The 22285-nt window shown below is 38.2% G+C and overlaps 1 protein-coding gene across 1 annotated transcript; it reads left to right on the top strand.

Moving 5' to 3' along the window:
* The first annotated feature begins 1736 nt into the window (after window positions 1-1736).
* On the top strand, window positions 1737-18099 carry LOC135441990 (CD209 antigen-like protein C). Its single transcript, XM_064701537.1, has 5 exons — window positions 1737-1857; window positions 3529-3597; window positions 5679-5848; window positions 12451-12560; window positions 17964-18099. The coding sequence occupies exons 1-5, from the start codon at window positions 1737-1739 to the stop codon at window positions 18097-18099; spliced, it is 606 nt and encodes a 201-aa protein (XP_064557607.1).
* Window positions 18100-22285: the final 4186 nt, after the last annotated feature.

Genomic DNA, 22285 nt, shown 5'->3' with positions numbered 1-22285 from the left:
AAAAATGAGAATTTTGGGAAGGATTTTGGGGGGGAAATTGGAATGAATGGGGATTTTGGGGAAAAAATGGGAATTTTGGAATAATTTCCATGAAAAAAATAGGAATTTCAGGAGTAATTCCCAGGGAAAAAATGGGAATTTTGGAGATAAATTCCCGGGGAAAAATAGGAATTTGGGGGAGAAATTCAGGGGGAAAATGGAGGGGAAATGGGAATTTTGGGATAAAAATTGGAATTTTGGGAAGGATTTTGGGGAAAAAACCCAAGAAAAATGAGAATTTTGGGGAAAAATCCAGGGAAAAATGGGAATTTTGGGAAGGATTTTGGGGGAAAAATGGGAAGTTGGAGAGGAAAAATGAAAATTGTGGGGAGAAATTCCAAGAGAAATGGGAATTTTGGGTTAAAAATGGGAATTTTGGGGAAAATCCAGGGAAAAATGGGAATTTTGGGAAGGATTTTGGGGGCAAAAATGGGAATTTTGGGAAAAAATCCAAGAAAAATGGGAATTTTGGGAAGGATTTGGGGGAGAAAATGGGAATTAATGGGGATTTTGGGGGAAAAATGGGAATTTTGGGGGGAAAATCCAGGGAAAAATGAGAATTTTGGGAAGGATTTGGGGGAGAAAATGGGAATTTTGGCGGGAAGTTATAAGAGAAATGGGGATTTTGGGATAAAAATGGGGATTTTGGGAAGGATTTTGGGAAAAAAGTCCAAGAAAAATGGGAATTTTGGGATAAAAATGGGAATTTTGGGAAAGATTTTGGGGGAAAAATGGGAATTTTTGGGGGCAAAAATGGGAAATTTGGGAAAAAATCCAAGAGAAATGGGAATTTTGGGAAGGATTTTGGGGGGAAAATGGGAATTTTTGGGGGCAAAAATGGGGATTTTGGGAAAAATCCAAGAAAAATGGGAATTTTGGGTTAAAAATGGGAATTTGGGGGATATTTCCATGGAAAATTGGGAATTTGGGATACTTCCATGGGATTCGGGAATGTTGGAATTTGGGGATATTTCTATGGAAAATTGGGACTTTTGGGGATATTTCCATGGGATTTGGGAATTTTGGGATTTTGGGGATATTTCCATGGAAAATTGGGAATTTTGAGGATAATTCCATGGGATTTTGGGACAATTCCATGGAAAATTGGGATTTTGGGATAATTCCATGGAAATTGGGAATGTTGGGATTTGGGGATATTTCCATGGGAATGTTGGGATGTTGGGAATTTTGGGATTTTTCCATGGAAAATTGGGAATGTTGGGATAATTCCATGGAATTTGGGAATTTGGGGAGAATTCCATGGGAATGTTGGGAATGTTGGGATATTTCCCTGGGATTTGGGAATGCTGGGATTTTGGGGTAATTCCATGGAAATTGGGAATTTTGGGATATTTCCATGGGAATTTGGGAATTTTGGGATATTTCCATGGGAATGTTGGGAATTTGGGGATATTTCCATGGGATTCGGGAATTTTGGAATAATTCCATGGAATGTTGGGATAATTCCATGGGATTTGGGAATGTTGGGAATTTGGGATATTTCCATGGAATTTTGGGAATTTGGGAATATTTCCATGGAATGTTGGGATTTTTCCATGGGATTTGGGAATTTGGGATTTTGGGAATTTGGGATATTTCCATGGAATTTTGGGAATGTTGGGATATTTCCATGGAATATTGGGAATTTTGGGATTTTGGGATATTTCCATGGGATTTGGGAATTTGGGATTTTGGGAATGTTGGGATTTTTCCATGGAATGTTGGGATTTGCTGGGAATTCCCAATTTCCCCCAGACCGGGAGCTGCGGGCGGAGCTGGAGCTGCTCCGGGGGAATTTCACCGGAATTTGGGAGTCGGGTGAGAGAAAAATCCAACTGGGATTGAACTGGGAGGGACTGGGAGGGACTGGGATAAACTGGGAGGGACTGGGATGGACTGGGATGGAACTGGGAGGGATTGGGAGGGACTGGGAAGGAACTGGGAGGGACTGGGAGGGACTGGGATGGACTGGGAGGGACTGGGATGGCATTGGGGGGACTGGGTTATACTGGGTTAGACTGGAGGGACTGGGAGAGGATTGGGATGAAGTGGGAGGGACTGGGAGGGGACTGGGAGGGACTGGGAGGAGATTGGGGGAACTGGGACAAACTGGGACAAACTGGGATGGGATTAGGGGGGGACTGGGATAGACTGGGAAGGACTGGGAGAGGATTGGGAGGGACTGGGTTATACTGGGAGGGGACTGGGGGGAACTGGGATCAAACTGGGACAAACTGGGAGGGACTGGGAGGGGATTGGGGGGAGACTGGATTATACTGGGATGAACTGGGAGGGAACTGGAAGAAACTGTGAGGGGACTGGGATCCGACTGGGGGCGACTGGGCTATACTGGGAGGGACTGGGAAGGACTGGGATGGACTGGGAGGGGATTGGGAGGAACTGGGATCAAACTGGTTTGGATTGGGAGAGACTGGGAGGGAGTTGGGTGGAACTGGGAGGGACTGGGATGGAACTGGGATGGCATTGGGGGGGACTGGGTTATACTGGGTTAGACTGGGAGGGACTGGGAGGAGATTGGGAGGGACTGGGATAGACTGGGAGGGAACTGGGAGGGGACTGGAAGGGACTGGGAGGGGATTGGGAGGGACTGGGAGGGGATTGGGAGAGAATTGGGGGGGACTGGGATGAACTGGGATATACTGGGTTAGACTGGGAGGAACTGGGAAGGACTGGGAGGGGATTAGTGGGGACTGGGAGGGAACTGGGATAGACTGGGATAGACTGGAAGGGACTGGGTTAGACTGGGAGAGGACTGGGATGAACTGGGATGGACTGGGAGGGGATTGGGAGGGAACTGGGAGGGACTGGGATGGCACTGGGGAACTGGGTTATACTGGGATGGACTGGGAGGGACTGGGAGGCGACTGGGTTATACTGGGAGGGGATTGGGGAGGACTGGGAGGGGCCGAGGATGGACTGGGTTATACTGGGAGAGGATTGGGATGAACTGGGAGGGGACTGGGGACACTGGGAGGGACTGGGATCAGACTGGGGACAACTGGGTTATACTGGGAGGGAACTGGGATGGACTGGGGGAGACTGGGATGAACTGGGGTGAACTGGGAGCGGACTGGGATGGGATTGGAGGGGACTGGGTTATACTGGGAGGGACTGGAACAAACTGGGGTGGACTGGGAGGGAATTGGGGGGGACTGGGGGGGACTGGGATGGGATTGGGGGGGACTGGGTTATACTGGGAGGGACTGGGAGAGGATTGGGAGGGAACTGGGAGGGACTGGGACAAACTGGGAGAGGACTGGGGGGATTGGAAGGGAACTGGGATGGGATTGAGGGGACTGGGGGGGACTGGGATAAACTGGGAGGGGCTGGTCCGTACTGGTTTGTACTGGTTTGTACTGGTCTATACTGATTTATACTGGGAGCACTGGTCCATACTGGTCCGTACTGGTCCATACTGGTCCGTACCGGTCCGTACTGGTCCATACTGGTCTGTACTGGTCCATGCAGTGCAGCAGGATCAGACCCGGCTCCATTTCGGGCTCCGGCAGCACCAACTGGAGCAGCAGCAGCTGGCGGGTAAGGAGAGAGCCAATTCCCAACATTCCCAAAATTCCCAAAAATTCCCAAAAAATTTCCCCCATAAAATTCCCTCAAAATTCCCAGAATCCCTCAAAAATTCCCAAAAAATCCCCCCAAAAATTCCCCCATAAAATTCCCCCAAAATTCCCATAATCCCCCCAAAATTCCAAAAAAATGCCCCCCAAAAATTCCCAGATTTTTCCTGGATATTTCCCTGTATCATTTCCCAGATATTCCAGGATTTTTCCCACAATAAATTTCCCATTTTTGGCTGTTTTCCCCCATAATTCCTGTGTAATTTCCCTGGATTTTCTGGGATAATTTCCCAGATTTTTCCCAGATAATTTCATGATTTTTTTGGATAATTTCCTGGATAATTTCCCATCATAAATTTCCCATTTTTGGTTGGTTTTTCCCCAGAATTTCTGCGTAATTTCCCTGGATTTTCTGGGATCATTTCCCAGATTTTTCCCAGATAATTTCCCAGATTTTTCCTGGATAATTTCCTGATGTTTTCCTGGATAATTTCCCACATTTCCCACAATAAATTTCCCATTTTTGAGTGTTTTCCCCCAGCATTGCCGTGTAATTTCCCAGGATTTTCTGGGATAATTTCCCAGATTTTTCCTGAATAATTTCCTGATGGTTTTTTTGGATAATTTCCTGGATAATTTCCCATCATAAATTTCCCATTTTTGGCTGTTTTTCCCCAGAATTGTTGTGTAATTTCCCGGGATTTTCTGGGATCATTTCCCAGATTTTTCCTGGATAATTTCCTGATGTTTTCCTGGATAATTTCCTGCATAATTTCCCATCTTTCCCATCATAAATTTCCCATTTTTGGCTGTTTTCCCCATAATTCCTGTGTAATTTCCCTGGATTTTCTGGGATCATTTCCCAGATTTTTCCTGGATAATTTCCCAGATATATTCCAGGATATTTTCCTGTATAATTCCCATTTTTGGCTGTTTTTCCCCAGAATTCCTGTGCAGAGCCCTGGGCAGCTCCCAGCACTGCGGGGCTGTTTCCCCACTTACCTGGATCATTTTTCCTGGATTTTCTGGGATAATTTCCCAGATTTTTCCTGGATAATTTCCCTTTCTTTTCCTGGATAATTCTCCAATGTTTTCCTGTATAATTTCCCAGATTTAATTTCCCATTTTTTGCTGTATTTCCCAGCCCAGCTGTGCCAGGCCCTGGGCAGCTCCCAGCCCTGGCTCCAGCACCGCTCCCTGGATAATTCCTGGATAAATTCCTGGATAAATCCCTGTATAATTTCCCAGATTTCCCGGATATTCCTGTATAATTCCATGGATAATTTCCCATTTTCCCCAGCCCAGCTGTGCCAGGCCCTGGGCAGCCCCCAGCCCTGCAGCCCGGGCTGGCTCCAGCACCGTTCCCTGGATAATCCCTGGATAAATTCCTGTATAAATTCCCACATTTCCCATATTTAATTCCCATTTTTTCCCATTTTCCCCAGCCCAGCTGTGCCAGGCCCTGGGCAGTGCCCAGCCCTGCAGCCCGGGCTGGCTCCAGCACCGTTCCCTGGATAATCCCTGGATAAATCCCTGGATAAATCCCTGTATAAATTCCCATATTTCCCAGGATAATTTCCCATATTTCCCATATTTCATTCCCATTCCCAGCCCAGCTGTGCCAGGCCCTGGGCAGTGCCCAGCCCTGCAGCCCGGGCTGGCTCCAGCACCGTTCCCTGGATAATCCCTGGATAAATTCCCACATTTCCCATATTTAATTTCCCATTTTTGGGTATTTTCCAGCCCAGCTGTGCCAGGCCCTGGGCAGCGCCCAGCCCTGCAGCCCGGGCTGGCTCCAGCACCGCTCCCTGGATAATCCCTGGATAAATTCCCAGATTTCCCAGGATAAATTCCCACATTTCCCTGGATAATTTCCCATATTTCATTCCCATTCCCAGCCCAGCTGTGCCAGGCCCTGGGGAGCCCCCAGCCCTGCAGCCCGGGCTGGCTCCAGCACCGTTCCCTGGATAATCCCTGGATAAATTCCCAGATTTCCCTGTACATTTCCATGGATAATTTCCCATTTTTCATTTCCATTCCCAGCCCAGCTGTGCCAGGCCCTGGGCAGCCCCCAGCCCTGCAGCCCGGGCTGGCTCCAGCACCGTTCCCGCTGTTTCTCCTTCTCCCGGGACGCCCTGAGCTGGGGCCGGGCCCTGAACGCCTGCGCTGACCTGGGGGCGCAGCTGGCAGTGGTCAGCGACCAGCACGAGCAGGTCTGGGGACAGGGGTGTCACATCCCAGATCCCTGATCCACACAGATCCCAAATCCCAAATCCCTGATCCCAAATCCCCAATCCTAAATCACAAACCTGGGGGCACAGCTGGCCGTGGTCAGCGACCAGCACGAGCAGGTCTGGGGGCACAGAGCCCAATCCCAATCCCAGATCCCAAATCCCCAATCCTAAATCACAAACCTGGGGGCACAGCTGGCCGTGGTCAGCGACCAGCACGAGCAGGTCTGGGGGCACAGAGAGACCAATCCCTGATCCCAGATCCCAAATCCCCAATCCCAAATCACAAACCTGGGGGCGCAGCTGGCCGTGGTCAGCGACCAGCACGAGCAGGTCTGGGACACAGCCCAATCCCAATCCCAAATCCCAAATCCCAAACCAATCCCCAATCCCAAATCCCAAATCGATCCTGAATCCCCAATCCCCAATCCCCAATCCTAAATCACAAATCCCAAATCCCAGATCCTGAATCCCAAATCACAAATCCCAAACCAATCCCAAATCCCAGATCCCAAACCAATCCCAAATCCCCAATCCCAAATCCTAAATCCCCAATCCTAAATCACAAATCCCAAATCCTGACTCGATCCCGAATCCTAAATCAATCCTGGATCCCAAATCCCTGATCCCAGATCCCAAATCCCAAATCCCTGATCCCAGATCCCAAATCCCAAATCAATCCCCAATCCCAAATCCCAATCCCAAATCCCCAATCCATCCCCAATCCCAAATCCCAAATCCATCCCCAATCCCAAATCCCAAATCCCCAATCCCAAATCCCAAATCCCCAATCCCAAATCCCAAATCCCAAATAAATCCCAAATCCCTGATCCCCAATCCCAAATCCATCCCCAATCCCAAATCCCAAATCCCAAACCAATCCCCAATCCCAAAGCCCAAATCCCAAATCCCTGATCCCAATTCCCAAATCAATCCCCAACCCCAAATCCCTGATCCCCAATCCCAAATCCGAAATCTGAAATCCGAAATCCCAAATCCATCCCCAATCCCAAATCCTGAATCTCAAATTGATCCCAAATCACAAACCAATCCCCAACCCCCAAACCCCAAACTCAAATCCCAAATCCCAAATCCCAAATCAATCCCCAATCCCCAATCCCAAATCCTCAATCCTAAATCACAAACCAATCCCCAATCCCCAAATCCCCAATCCCAAATCACAAATCCCAAATCGATCCTAAATTCCAAATCCATCCCGGATTCCAAATCCCAAATCAATACCCAATCCCAAATCCCAAATCACAAATCCCAAATCGATCCTAAATCCCAAATCCATCCCGGATCCCAAATCCATCCCCAATCCCAAATCCATCCCCAATTCCAAATCCCAAATCAATCCTGAATCCCAAATCCCCAATCCCAATCCCAAATCAATCCCCAACCTCAGATCCTGAATCCCAAATCAATTCCCAATCCTGGATCCCAAATTGATCCCAAATCACAAATCCTAAATTGATCTCAAACCCCAAATTAATCCCCAATCCAAAATTGATCCCAAATCCCCAATCCCGAATCCCTTCCCAATCCCAAATCCATCCCCAATCCCGAATCCCAAATCCTCCCCCAAAATCAAATCCCAAAACCCCAATCCCCAATCCCAGATCAATCCCGAATCAATCCCCAATCCTGATTCCTGAATCCCAAACCCCAAATCTACCCCAAATCCCAAATCGATCCCAAGTCTATCGCCAATCTCAATTCCTGAATCCCAAATCCCAAATCCCAAACCCTGAATCCCAAACCCCAAACTCTGAATCCCAAACCAATCCCAAATCCCAAATCCTGAACCCCAAATCGATCCCCAATCCCCAATCCCAAATCAATCCCAAATCCCAAATCCCAAACCAATCCCCAATCCCAAATCCTAAATCACAAATCCCAAATTGATCCTGGATCCCAAATCCATCCCGGATCCCAAATCCCAAATCAATCCCCAATTCCGAATCCCAAATCCCTCCCCAATCCCAAATCAATCCTGGATCCCAAATCCCTGATTCCAAATCCCAAATCAATCCCAAATCAATCACCAATCCCAAATCCCAAATCGATCCCCAATCCCTGATTCCAAATCCCAAGTCCTGAAATCCAAATCAATCCCAGATCCCCAATCTTGAATCCCAAATCAATCCCCAACCTCAAATCCCAATTCCCAAATCAATCCTGGATCCCAAATTGATCCCAAATCACAAATCCTAAATCGATCTCAACCCCCAAATTAATCCCCAATCCAAAATTGATCCCAAATCCCCAATCCCAAATCCATCCCCAATCCCCAATCCCAAATCCCCAATCCCAAATCCATCCCCAAATCCCAAATCAATCCCAAATCCCCAATCCCAAATCCATCCCCAATCCCAAATCCCAAATCCCCAATCCCAAATCCCCAATCCCAAATCGATCCTAAATCCCAAATCCCTAAGTCCAAATCCATCCCCAAATCCCCAATCCCAAATCCCCAATCCCAAATCCCCAATCCCAAATCCCAAATCCCCAATCCCCAATCCATCTCAGCCCAATCCCAAATTAATTTTGCTGGGATTTTCGGGGAGGATTTTGGGGGGTATTTTGGTGATTTTTTGGGGGATTTTCTTTAATTTTTTGGGGATTTTTGGGGGATTTTCTTTAATTTTTTGGGGATTTTTTTGAGAGATTTTCTTTAAAAATTGGGGAGGATTTTTGGGGGATTTTTTGGTGATTTTTGGGGGATTTTTGGAGGGCTTTTCTTTAAATTTTTGGGGATTTTTGGGGAGTTATTTTGGGGATTTTTTGAGGGATTGTCTTTAAATTTCTGGGGATTTTTTGAGGGATTTTCTTTAAATTTTGGGGATTTTTTGGGGAGATTTTTTGCCGATTTTTGGGCAGGTTTTCTTTAAATTTTGGGGATTTTCGGGGAGGAATTTTGGGGCGATTTTCCTTAAATGTTGGGGGATTTTTGGAGGGGTTTTCTTTAAATTTCTCGGGATTTTTGGGGAGATTTTCTTTAAAATTTGGGGATTTTCGGGGAGGATTTTTGGTGATTTTTTGGGGGATTTTCTTTAATTTTTTGGGGATTTTTGGGGGGATTTTCTTTAAAATTTGGGGATTTTCGGGGAGGATTTTTGGGGGATTTTTTGGTGATTTTTGGGGGGATTTTCTTTAAATTTCTGGGCATTTTTTGAAAGGATTTTCTTAAAATTTTTTGAGCTATCTGGGGGGGATTTTCTTTAAATTTTGGGGATTTTTTGGGGAGATTTTTTGCCGATTTTTGGGCAGGTTTTCTTTAAATTTTGGGGATTTTTGGGGAGGATTTTTGGGAGATTTTCTTTAATTTTTTGGGGATTTTTGGGGAGATTTTCTTTAAATTTTGGGGGATTTTTTTGAGCAATTTTCTTTAACTTTTGGGGAAATTTGGGGGGATTTTGGGAGATTTTCTTTAATTTTGGGGGGGATTTTCGGAGGGGTTTTCTTTAAATTTCTGGGGATTTTTTGAGAGATTTTCTTTAAAATTTGGGAATTTTTTTCAGGGATTTTTGGGGATTTTCTTTAAATTTTGGGGATTTTCGGGGAGGATTTTTGGGGGATTTTTTGGTGATTTTTTTGGGGATTTTCTTTAAATTTTGGGGGATTTTTGGAGGGGTTTTCTTTAAATTTCTGGGGATTTTTGGGGAGTTATTTTGGGGATTGTCTTTAAATTTCTGGGGATTTTTTGAGAGATTTTCTTTAATTTTGGGATTTTCGGGAGGAATTTTGGGGGATTTTTTGGTGATTTTTGGGGGATTTTGGGGGATTTTCTTTAAATTTCTGGGGATTTTTGGGGGGGTTTTCTTTAAAATTTGGGGATTTTTTGGGAGATTTTTTGCCAATTTTTGGGCAGGTTTTCTTTAAATTTTGGGGATTTTCGGGAGAGGATTTTTGGGAGATTTTCTTTAATTTTTTGGGAGATTTTCTTTAAATTTTGGGGGGATTTTTTGAGCAATTTTCTTTAACTTTTGGGGAATTTTGGGGGGATTTTCTTTAAAATTTGGGGATTTTTTTTCAGGATTTTGGGGATTTTCGGGGAGGATTTTTGGGGGATATTTTGGTGATTTTTGGGGGATTTTTTGGGGGATTTTCTTTAATTTTTTGGTGATTTTTTGAGGAATTGTCTTTAAATTTTTGGGGATTTTCTTTAAATTTTTGGGATTTTTTGGGGAGTATTTTTGCCGATTTTTGGGCAGGTTTTCTTAAAATTTTGGGGGATTTTCAGGGAGGATTTTTGGGAGACTTTCTTTAAATTTCTGGGGATTTTTTGAGGGATTTTCTTTAAAATTTGGGGATTTTTTAGGGGATTTTCTTTAAATTTTGGGGAATTTCGGGGAGGATTTTTGGGGATTTTTTGGTGATTTTTGGGGAATTTTTGGGGGGATTTTCTTTAAATTTCTGGGACAATTTTGGGGGGACTTTCTTTAAATTTTGGGTACTTTTTGGGGAGATTTTTTTGCTGATTTTTGGGCAGGTTTTCTTTAAATTTTGGGGATTTTCGGGGAGGATTTTTGGGGGATTTTTTGGTGATTTTTGGGGGATTTTTGGGGGATTTTCTTTAATTTTTTGGGGATTTTTGGAGGGGTTTTCTTTAAATTTCTGGGGATTTTCATTAAATTTCTGGGACAATTTTGGAGGGAATGTCTTTAAATTTCTGGGGATTTTTGGAGGGATTTTCTTTAAAATTTGGGGATTTTTTGGGGATTTTTTGAGGGATTTTCTTTAAATTTTGGGGATTTTTTGGGGAGATTTTTTTGCTAATTTTTGGGCAGGTTTTCTTAAAATTTTGGGGGATTTTCTTTAATTTTTTGGGGGATTTTTGGAGGGGTTTTCTTTAAATTTCTGGGGATTTTTGGGGAGTTATTTTGGGGATTTTCTTTAAATTTCTGGGGATTTTTGGGGAGTTATTTTGGGGATTTTCTTTAAATTTCTGGGGATTTTTTGAGAGATTTTCTTTAAAATTTGGGGATTTTTGGGGAGGATTTTTGGTGATTTTTTTGGTGATTTTTGTGGGGATTTTTGGAGGGCTTTTCTTTAAATTTTTGGGGATTTTTGGGGAGGAATTTTGGGGATTTTTGGAGGGATTTTCTTTAAATTTCTGGCGATTTTTGGGGATTTTCTTTAAATTTTGGGGATTTTGGGGAGATTTTTTGCCGATTTTTGGGCAGGTTTTCTTTAAATTTTGGGGATTTTTGGGGGGATTTTTGGGGGATTTTTTGGTGATTTTTTGGGGATTTTTGGAGGGGTTTTCTTCAAATTTCTGGGACATTTTTGGAGGGATTTTCTTTAAATTTTGGGGATTTTTTGGGGAGATTTTTTGCCGATTTTTGGGCAGGTTTTCTTTAAATGTTGGGGATTTTCGGGAGGATTTTTGGGAGATTTTCTTTAATTTTTTGGGGATTTTTTGGGGGATTTTTTGAGGGATTTTCTTTAAATTTCTGGGGATTTTTGGGGGGATTTTCTTTAAAATTTGGGGATTTTTTTCAGGGATTTTTTTGGGGGATTTTCTTTAAATTTTGGGGGATGTTTGAGGGATTTTCTTTAAATTTCTTGGGGGAATTTTCTTTACATTTCTGGGGATTTTTTTGCGGGATTTTCTTTAACTTTTTGGGGATATTTTCATGGGAGTTTTTTGGGGGATTTTCTTTAAATTTTGGGGGATTTTTAGAGGGATTTTCTTTAAAATTTGGGGATTTTTTTCAGGGATTTTTTGAGGGATTTTCTTTAACTTTTGGGGAATTTTGGGGGGATTTTCAGGGAGGATTTTGGGGAGATTTTCTTTAATTTTTTGGGGAGATTTTCTTTAAATTTTGGGGGGATTTTTTGAGCAATTTTCTTTAACTCTTGGGGAAATTTGGGGGGATTTTAGGGAGATTTTCTTTACTTTTTGGGGGATTTTCCTTAAATATTGGGGGATTTTTGGAGGGGTTTTCTTCAAATTTCTGGGGATGTTTTGAGGGGATTTTCTTTAAATTTCTGGGGATTTTTTGAGAGATTTTCTTTAAAATTTGGGGATTTTTGGGGAGGATTTTTGGTGATTTTTTGGGGGATTTTCTTTAATTTTTTGGGGATTTTTGGGGGGATTTTCTTTAAATTTTGGGGATTTTCAGGGAGGATTTTTGGTGATTTTTGGGGGATTTTCTTTAATTTTTTGGGGATTTTTGGGGGATTTTCTTTAAATTTTGGGGATTTTCGGGGAGGATTTTTGGGGGATTTTTTGGGGGATTTTCTTTAAATTTTGGGGATTTTTGGGGGGATTTTCTTTAAATTTTGGGGATTTTTGGGGAGGATTTTTGGGGGGATTTTCTTTAAATTTCTGGGACAATTTTGGGGGGATTGTCTTTAAATTTCTGGGGATTTTTTGAGGGGATTTTCTTTAAATTTTGGGGATTTTCGGGGAGGATTTTTGGTGATTTTTTGGGGATTTTCTTTTATTTTTTGGGATTTTTGGGGGGATTTTCAGGGAGGATTTTTGGGGGATATTTTGGTGATTTTTTGGAAGATTTCTTTAATTTTTTGGTGATTTTCTGGTGGATTTCCTTTACCTTTTGTGGTTTTTGCAGCTGTTCCTGCTGGAGCACAGCGAGCGCAGCAGCTCCTACTGGCTGGGGCTGAGCGAGGCCGAGCACGGGGGGCGATGGCGCTGGGTCACCGGCGAGGAGCCCACATTCCTGTAAAAACCTGGAATTGGGGGGAAAAATCACAATTTTAGTAAAATATCTTAACTTAGGGGGAAAATCTGAGTTTTGGGAAAAAAACCCCAATTTTCGGAAAAAAAATCCAAATTTTGAGGCAAAAAAATCAGATTTTTGGGGAAAAAAATTCAATTTTTTCAGTAAAAAATTCTGATTTTTAGGGGAAAAATTCCCCAAGTTTCCTTCAAAAAATCAGATTTTGATAAAAATTTTGAGGTTTGGAAATAAAAATCCCAATTGTTGGGAAAAGTTCCAATTTTTAGCAAAAAAATCACAATTTTTCTTTTATCTGATTTTTGGGAAAAACCCCCCAATTTTTGGAAAAAAATTCCAAATTTTGAGGCAAAAAAATCAGATTTTTTGGGGAAAAAATTCAATTTTTTCAGTAAAAAATTCTGATTTTAGGGGGAAAAATTCCTCAAGTTTCCTTCAAAAAATCAGATTTTTTTGGGGAAAAAAAATTCAATTTTTTCAGTAAAAAATTCTGATTTTTAGGGGAAAAAATTCCCAAGTTTCCTTCAAAAAATCAGATTTTTTGGGGAAAAAAATTCAATTTTTTCAGTAAAAAATTCTGATTTTTAGGGGAAAAATTCCTCAAGTTTCCTTCAAAAAATCAGATTTTGAATAAAAAATCCTGGGTTCTGATAAAAAATTCTGATTTTTAGGGGGAAAAATTCCCAAGTTTCCGTCAAAAAATCAGATTTTGATAAAAAATCCTGGCTTCCGATAAAAATTTTGAGGTTTGGAAATAAAAATGCTAATTATTGGGAAAAGTTCCAATTTTTAGCAAAAAAATCACAATTTTTCTTTTATCTGATTTTTGGGAAAAAAATCCAAATTTTGGGGCAAAAAATCAGATTTTTTGGGGAAAAAAATTCAATTTTTTCAGTAAAAAATTCTGATTTTGGGGGAAAAAAATTCCCAAGTTTCCTTCAAAAAATCAGATTTTTGGGGAAAAAAATTCAATTTTTTCAGTAAAAAATTCTGATTTTTAGGGGAAAAATTCCCCAAGTTTCCTTCAAAAAATCAGATTTTGATAAAAAATCCTGGCTTCCGATAAAAATTTTGAGGTTTGGAAATAAAAATCCCAATTGTTGGGAAAAGTTCCAATTTTTAGCAAAAAAATCACAATTTTTCTTTTCAAACAAGCCTGAATTCCAGGAAAAATTCTGGAGTTTTGGTAAAAAAAAATCTCAATTTAGGGGAAAAATCTGATTTTTGGGAAAAACCCCACAATTTTTGGAAAAAAATTCCAAATTTTGGGAAAAAAAATTTTGATTTTTCACTAAAAAAATCCTGATTTTTCGGGAGGAAAAAATCCTGATTTTCACTTAAAAAATGAGATTTTGAGTAAAAAATCCTGACTTCTGATAAAAATTCTGAGTTTGGGAAAAAAATCCCAATTTTTGGGAAAAAATTCGAATTTTGGCGTTTAAAAAAATTCACAATTTCTCTTTTTAAAAAATCCTGAATTCCAGGGAAAATTCCTGAGTTTTGGTAAAAAAAAATCTCAATTTTGGGGGAAAAAAATCTGATTTTCTGGGGCAAAAAATTCATAATTTTTACTGAAAAAAACCCTGATTTTTGGTTTAAAAAAATCAGATTTTTTTTTTGTAAAAATCCCAATTCCAGGCAAAATCCCAGTCAAAATTCCTCATTTTTAGGGGAACAAAATCTCAATTTTGGGGAAAAAAAATCTGATTTTCTAGGGCAAAAAATTCGTAATTTTTACTAAAAAAACCCTGATTTTTAGTTTAAAAAAAATCAGATTTTTTTTTGCAAAAATCCCAATTTCCAGTCAAAATTCTTCATTTTTAGGGTAAAAAAATCCCAATTTTGGGGAAAAAAATCCCAATTTTGGGGAAAAAAATCCCAATTTTTCTTTCAAAATCCATCAGATCAAAAAGCCAATCCTCACCCTACAAATCTGATTTTTTTCCTTTGAAAAAATGAGATTTTGCTCCATTTCCCTCCTAAAACTTTCTATTTTTGTGGGGTTTTAATTCCTTTTTTTGGATTTTTTTTCCAGGAATTTCAAAGTGAAAGGAATAAACGAAAATCAAACAATAAAATCAATTTAAATGATATAAAAATCAATAGAAATTGATTGAAAATGAGCAAAAACCAAAAGAAAATCAATCAAAATTAATAAAATATTAATAAAAATCAATTAAAAAACCATTTAAAATGTTAACCTACCAAAGCTATGAAAAATTATAACAATAAATAAAAACCCAGTTAAAAATTTAAATTACTAAAAAATTAAAAATCTATTAAAATTCCATGAAATGACTAAAAATAATAAAAACCATTCCAGTTAATAAAAACCCATAAATCCAATTTTGATTCCAATTAAATTACTAAAATTAATCCAAATATTACAATGAATAAAAACCCCATAAATCCAATTTTTATTCCATTTATTACCTGGAAAAAATTCAAAATCCCAATTTTTATTCCATTTATTACCTGGAAAAAATTCAAATTCCCAATTTTTATTCCATTTATTACCTGGAAAAAATTCAAAATCCAATTTTTATTCCATTCTTACCTGGAAAAAATTCAAAATCCCAATTTTTATCTGGAAAAAAAATTCAAATTCCCAATTTTTATTCCATTCTTACCTGGAAAAAATTCAAAATCCAATTTTTATTCCATTTATTACCTGGAAAAAATTCAAAATCCAATTTTTATCTGGAAAAAAAATTCAAATTTCCAATTTTTATTCCATTTATTACCTGGAAAAAATTAAAATTCCCAATTTTTATCTGGAAAAAAAAATCAAATTCCCAATTTTTATTCCATTCTTACCTGGAAAAAATTAAAAATCCAATTTTTATTCCATTTTTACCTGGAAAAAAAATTCAAAATCCAATTTTTATTCCATTCTTACCTGGAAAAAATTAAAATTCCCGATTTTTATTCCATTTATTACCTGGAAAAAATTAAAATTCCCGATTTTTATTCCGTTCTTACCTGGAAAAAATTCATAATCCAATTTTTATCTGGAAAAAAAATTCAAATTCCCAATTTTTACCTGGAAAAAAAAATCAAAATCCAATTTTTCTTCCATTCTTACCTGGAAAAAATTCATAAATCCAATTTTTATTCCATTTTTACCTGGAAAAAAATTCAAAATCCCAATTTTTATTCCATTCTTACCTGGAAAAAATTCAAATTCCCAATTTTTATTCCATTTTTACCTGGAAAAAATTCAAAATCCAATTTTATTCCATTTCTTACCTGGAAAAAATTAAAATTCCCAATTTTTATTCCATTTATTACCTGGTAAAAATTGAAAATCCAATTTTTATTCCATTCTTACCTGGAAAAAATTCAAAATCCAATTTTTATTCCATTTATTACCTGGAAAAAAATCAAAATCCAATTTTTATTCCATTTATTACCTGGAAAAAATTCAAATTCCCAATTTTTATTCCATTCTTACCTGGAAAAAATTCAAAATCCAATTTTTATTCCATTTATTACCTGGAAAAAATTCAAAATCCAATTTTTATTCCATTCTTACCTGGAAAAAAATTCAAATTCCCAATTTTTATTCCATTTATTACCTGGAAAAAAAATTCAAAATCCAATTTTTATCTGGAAAAAAAATTCAAAATCCAATTTTTATTCCATTCTTACCTGGAAAAAATTCAAATTCCCAATTTTTATTCCATTTTTACCTGGAAAAAATTCAAAATCCAATTTTTATTCCATTCTTACCTGGAAAAAATTCAAATTCCCAATTTTTATTCCATTTATTACCTGGAAAAAATCAAATTTCCAATTTTGATTCCATTCTTACCTGGAAAAAATTCAAAATCCAATTTTTATTCCATTCTTACCTGGAAAAAATTCATAATCCCAATTTTTATCTGGAAAAAAAATTCAAATTCCCAATTTTTATTCCATTTATTACCTGGAAAAAATTCAAAATCCAATTTTTATTCCATTTATTACCTGGAAAAAAATTCAAAATCCAATTTTGATTCCATTCTTACCTGGAAAAAAATTAAAAATCCCAATTTTTATTCCATTTGTTACCTGGAAAAAATTAAAATTCCCAATTTTTATTCCATTCTTATCTGGAAAAAATTCAAATCCCAATTTTTATCTGGAAAAAAAATTCAAATTCTCAATTTTTACCTGGAAAAAAAAATCAAAATCCAATTTTTCTTCCATTCTTACCTGGTAAAAATTCAAATTCCCAATTTTTATTCCATTCTTACCTGGAAAAAAATTCAAAATCCAATTTTTCTTCCATTCTTACCTGGAAAAAATTCAAAATCCCAATTTTTATTCCATTCTTACCTGGAAAAAATTAAAATTCCCAATTTTTATTCCATTTTTACCTGGAAAAAATTCATAAATCCCAATTTTTATTCCATTTATTACCTGGAAAAAATTAAAATTCCCAATTTTTATTCCATTTATTACCTGGAAAAAATTCAAAATCCAATTTTTATTCTGTTCTTACCTGGAAAAAAATTCAAAAATCCAATTTTTATTCCATTTTTTACCTTGAAAATAATAAAAATCCAATTTTTATTCCATTTATTACCTGGAAAAAAATTCAAATTCCCAATTTTGATTCCATTCTTACCTGGAAAAATTCAAAATCTAATTTTTATTCCATTTATTACCTGGAAAAAAATTCAAATTCCCAATTTTTATTCCATTCTTACCTGGAAAAAATTCAAATTCCCAATTTTTATTCCATTCTTACCTGGAAAAAAAATTCAAAATCCAATTTTTATCTGGAACAAAATTCAAAATCCAATTTTTATTCCATTTATTACCTGGAAAAAATCAAATTTCCAATTTTGATTCCATTCTTACCTGGAAAAAATTCAGATTTCCAATTTTTATTCCTTTTATTACCTGGAAAAAATTAAAATTCCCAATTTTTATTCCATTCCTACCTGGAAAAAATTCAAATTCCCAATTTTTATCTGGAAAAAAAATTCAAAATCCAATTTTTATTCCATTTATTACCTGGAAAAAATTCAAAATCCAATTTTTATCTGGAAAAAAATTCAAAATCCCAATTTTTATTCCATTCTTACCTGGTAAAAATTCAAAATCCAATTTTATTCCATTTATTACCTGGAAAAAATTAAAATTCCCAATTTTTATCTGGAAAAAAAATTCAAATTCCCAATTTTTATTCCATTCTTACCTGGAAAAAATTCAAAATCCAATTTTTTTTCCATTTTTCCCTTGATAAAATCCCATTTTCCGCCTGATTTTCCCCCTCCAAAATCGCTGTTTTTGCGTTTTTGACCCGATTTTTTGGGGTTTTTTGGTGCTGTGATTTGATTTTTCCCTTTCCCGGGCAGTTTTTCGGTGTAATTTGGATTTATTTTGGATTTTTGCAGCTTTTGGGACGCGTGGCTGCAGGAGGAGCAGCGGGGCCGGGGCTCGTGCGGGGCCCTGGGGCCCAAAGGGCGCTGGGTGAGCGCCGAGTGCTCGGAGCCGCGGCGCTGGATCTGCCAGAGGCCCAATCGGTGCTAAATTCAATTTTTATTGGGGTTTTGAGGCAAAAAAATCCCATTTTTTAAAAGGGATTTGTGCCAAAAATCCCACCCAAAATCCCCCCAAAAATCCCGATTTTTTTAAGGTATCTGTGAAGAAAATCGCGCAAAAAATCGCAATTTTTTAAAGGGATTGGTGCCAAAAATCCTGCAAAAAATCCCAGTTTTTTTAAGGGGTCTGTGAAGAAAATCGCGCAAAAAATCGCAATTTTTTAAAGGGGTTTGTGAAGAAAATCCCGCAAAAAAATCGCGATTTTTTAAAGGGATTGGTGCCAAAAATCCTGCAAAAAATCCCATTATTTTTAAGGGGTTGGTGAAGGAAATCCTGCAAAAAATCAGCTTTTTGTGGAAGGGAGCGGTGCAAAAATCCTGTGAAAAATCCCGTTTTTTTTAAGGGGTTGGTGAAGAAAATCAAGCAAAAAATCGCGATTTTTTAAAGGGATTGGTGTCAAGAATTCCAATTTTTTAAAGGGGTTTAGTGAAAAAAATCCTGCAAAAATCACCTTTTTGTGGAAGGGATCGCTGCAAAAAATCCTGCAAAAATCAGCTTTTTGTGGAAGGGAGCGGTGCAAAAAATCCTGCAAAAATCAGCTTTTTGTGGAAGGGATCGGTGCAAAAAATCCTGCAAAAATCACCTTTTTGTGGAAGGGAGCGGTGCCAAAAATCCTGCAAAAAATCCTGCAAAAATCACCTTTTTGTGGAAGGGAGCGGTGCAAAAAATCCTGCGAAAAATCACCTTTTTGTGTAAGGGAGCGGTGCCAAAAATCCTGCAAAAATCAGCTTTTTGTGGAAGGGATCGGTGCCAAAAATCCTGCGAAAATCAGCTTTTTGTGGAAGGGATGGGTCTAAAAAATCCTGCAAAAAATCACCTTTTTTTGTAAGGGATGGGTGTAAAAAATCCCGGTTTTTTTAAGGGGTTGGTGAAGGAAATCCTGCAAAAAATCCCATTTTTTTTAAGGGATTGGTGAAGAAAATTGTGCAAAAAATCGTGATTTTTTAAAGAGATTGGTGCCCAAAAATCCTGCAAAAAATCCCAATTTTTTTAAGGTATCTGTGAAGAAAATCGTGCCAAAAAATCTCAGTTTTTTAAAGGGATCGGTGTAAAAAATCCCGATTTTTTAAGGGGTTTAGTGAAGAAAATCCTGCAAAAAATTCCCGATTTTTTAAGGGGTTTGTGAAGAAAATCATGCAAAAAATCACGATTTTTTAAAGGGATTGGTGCAAAAAATCCTGCAAAAATCAGCTTTTTGTGGAAGGGAGCGGTGCCAAAAATCCTGCAAAAAATCCTGCAAAAAAATCCTGGTTTTTTTAAGGGGTTGGTGAAGAAAATCGTGCAAAAAATCGCAATTTTTTAAAGGGATTGGTGTAAAAAAATCCTGATTTTTTAAGGGGTTCGTGAAGAAAATCATGCTAAAATATCGCAATTTTTTAAAGGGATTTGTGCCAAAAATCCCGCCCAAAATTCTGCAAAAAATCCCAATTTTTTTAAGGGGTTGGTGCCAAAAATCCTGCAAAAATCAGCTTTTTGTGGAAGGGAGCGGTGCCAAAAAATCCTGCGAAAAATCCTGCAAAAAATCCCATTTTTTTTAAGGGGTTGGTGAAGGAAATCCTGCAAAAAAATCTCAATTTTTTAAAAGGGATTTGTGCCAAAAATCCCGATTTTTTAAAGGGGTTTAGTGAAGAAAATCCTGCAAAAATCACCTTTTTGTGGAAGGGAGCGGTGCCAAAAATCCTGCAAAAATCAGCTTTTTGTGGAAGGGAGCATTGCCAAAAATCCTGCAAAAATCAGCTTTTTGTGGAAGGGATGGGTGTAAAAAATCCTGCAAAAATCAGCTTTTTGTGGAAGGAGCGGTGCCAAAAATCCTGCAAAAATCAGCTTTTGTGGAAGGGAGCGGTGCAAAAAATCCTGCGAAAAATCCTACAAAAAATCCCGATGTTTTTAAGAGATTGGTGCCAAAAATCCTGCAAAAAATCTCAGTTTTTTAAAGGGATCGGTGCAAAAAGTCCCAATTTTTTAAAGAGATCGGTGACAAAAATCCCACAAAAAATCCCAGTTTTTTTAAGGGGTTGGTGAAGAAAATCGCGCAAAAAAATCGCGATTTTTTAAAGGGATTGGTGCCAAGAATTCCAATTTTTTAAAGGGATCGGTGTAAAAAATCCCGCAAAAAATCCCGATTTTTTAAGGGGTCTGTGAAGAAAATCACGCAAAAAATCCCGATTTTTTAAGGGGTTGGTGCCAAAAATCCTGCAAAAATCACCTTTTTGTGGAAGGGAGCGGTGCCAAAAATCCTGCAAAAAATCCTGGTTTTTTTAAGGGGTTGGTGAAGAAAATCCTGCAAAAAATCGCGATTTTTTAAAGGGATTGGTGCAAAAAATCCCAGTTTTTTTAAGGGGTTGGTGAAGAAAATCCTGCAAAAAATCGCAATTTTTTTAAGGGATTGGTGCCAAAAATCCTGCAAAAAATCCCAATTTTTTAAGAGATTGGTGCCAAAATCCTGCAAAAAATCTTAATTTTTTAAAGGGATCGGTGTAAAAAATCCCGATTTTTTAAGGGGTTGGTGAAGAAAATCCTGCAAAAAATCGCAATTTTTTAAAGGGATTGGTGAAGAAAATCCTGCAAAAAATCCCGATTTTTTAAGGGGTTGGTGCCAAAAATCCTGCAAAAAATCCCAATTTTTTAAGGGGTCTGTGAAGAAAATCGTGCAAAAAATCGCGATTTTTTAAAGGGATTGGTGCCAAGAATTCCAATTTTTTAAAGGGATTGGTGCCAAAAATCCTGCCAAAAAATCCCGATTTTTTTAAGGGGTTTGTGAAGAAAATCGCGCAAAAAATCCGGTTTTTTTAAGGGGTTGGTGAAGGAAATCCTGCAAAAAATCGCGATTTTTTAAAGGGATTGGTGCAAAAAAATCCTGATTTTTTAAGGGGTTCGTGAAGAAAATCATGCTAAAATATCGCAATTTTTTAAAGGGATTTGTGCCAAAAATCCCGCCCAAAATTCTGCAAAAAATCCCAATTTTTTTAAGGGGTTGGTGCCAAAAATCCTGGAAAATCAGCTTTTTGTGGAAGGGAGCGGTGCCAAAAATCCTGTAAAAAATCCCGGTTTTTTTAAGGTATCTGTGAAGAAAATCCTGCAAAAAATCGCGATTTTTTAAAGGGATTGGTGCAAAAAATCCTAATTTTTTAAGGGATTGGTGAAGAAAATCCTGCAAAAATCACCTTTTTGTGGAAGGGATCGGTGCAAAAAATCCTGATTTTTTAAGGGTCTGTGAAGAAAATCGCACAAAAAATCCCGATTTTTTTAAGGGGTTTGTGAAGAAAATCGCGCAAAAAATCCCGATTTTTTAAAGGGGTTTAGTGAAGAAAATCCTGCAAAAAATCTCGATTTTTTAAAGGGATAGGTGCCAAAAATCCTGCAAAAAATCTCGATTTTTTTCTGTGAAGAAAATCGCGCAAAAAATCGCAATTTTTTAAAGGGGTTTGTGAAGAAAATCCCGCAAAAAAATCGCGATTTTTTAAAGGGATTGGTGCCAAAAATCCTGCAAAAAATCCCATTTTTTTAAGGGTTGGTGCCAAAAATCCTGCAAAAATCACCTTTTTGTGGAAGGGAGCGGTGCAAAAAATCCTGCGAAAAATCCCGGTTTTTTTAAGGGGTTGGTGAAGGAAATCCTGCAAAAAATCGCGATTTTTTAAAGGGATTGGTGCAAAGAATTCCAATTTTTTTAAGGGGTCTGTGAAAAAAATCCTGCAAAAATCAGCTTTTTGTGGAAGGGAGCGGTGCAAAAAATCCTGCAAAAATCACCTTTTTGTGGAAGGGAGCGGTGCAAAAAATCCTGCAAAAATCAGCTTTTTTTGTAAGGGATGGGTGCAAAAAATCCTGAAAAAAATCACCTTTTTTTGGAAGGGATCGGTGCAAAAAATCCTGCGAAAAATCCTGCAAAAAATCCCGATTTTTTTAAGGCGTTTGTGAAGAAAATCCTGCAAAAAAATCTCAATTTTTTAAAGGGATTGGTGCCCAAAAATCCTGATTTTTTTAAGGGGTTGGTGAAGAAAATCATGCTAAAATATCGCAATTTTTTAAAGGGATTTGTGCCAAAAATCCCGCCCAAAATTCTGCAAAAAATCCCAATTTTTTTAAGGGGTTGGTGCCAAAAATCCCGCAAAAAATT

The sequence above is a fragment of the Zonotrichia leucophrys genome, unplaced genomic scaffold, assembly GCF_028769735.1.
Source record: "Zonotrichia leucophrys gambelii isolate GWCS_2022_RI unplaced genomic scaffold, RI_Zleu_2.0 Scaffold_808_22285, whole genome shotgun sequence".
Taxonomy (NCBI): Eukaryota; Metazoa; Chordata; class Aves; order Passeriformes; family Passerellidae; genus Zonotrichia; species Zonotrichia leucophrys.
This window is presented reverse-complemented; position numbering and strand designations above follow the sequence as displayed.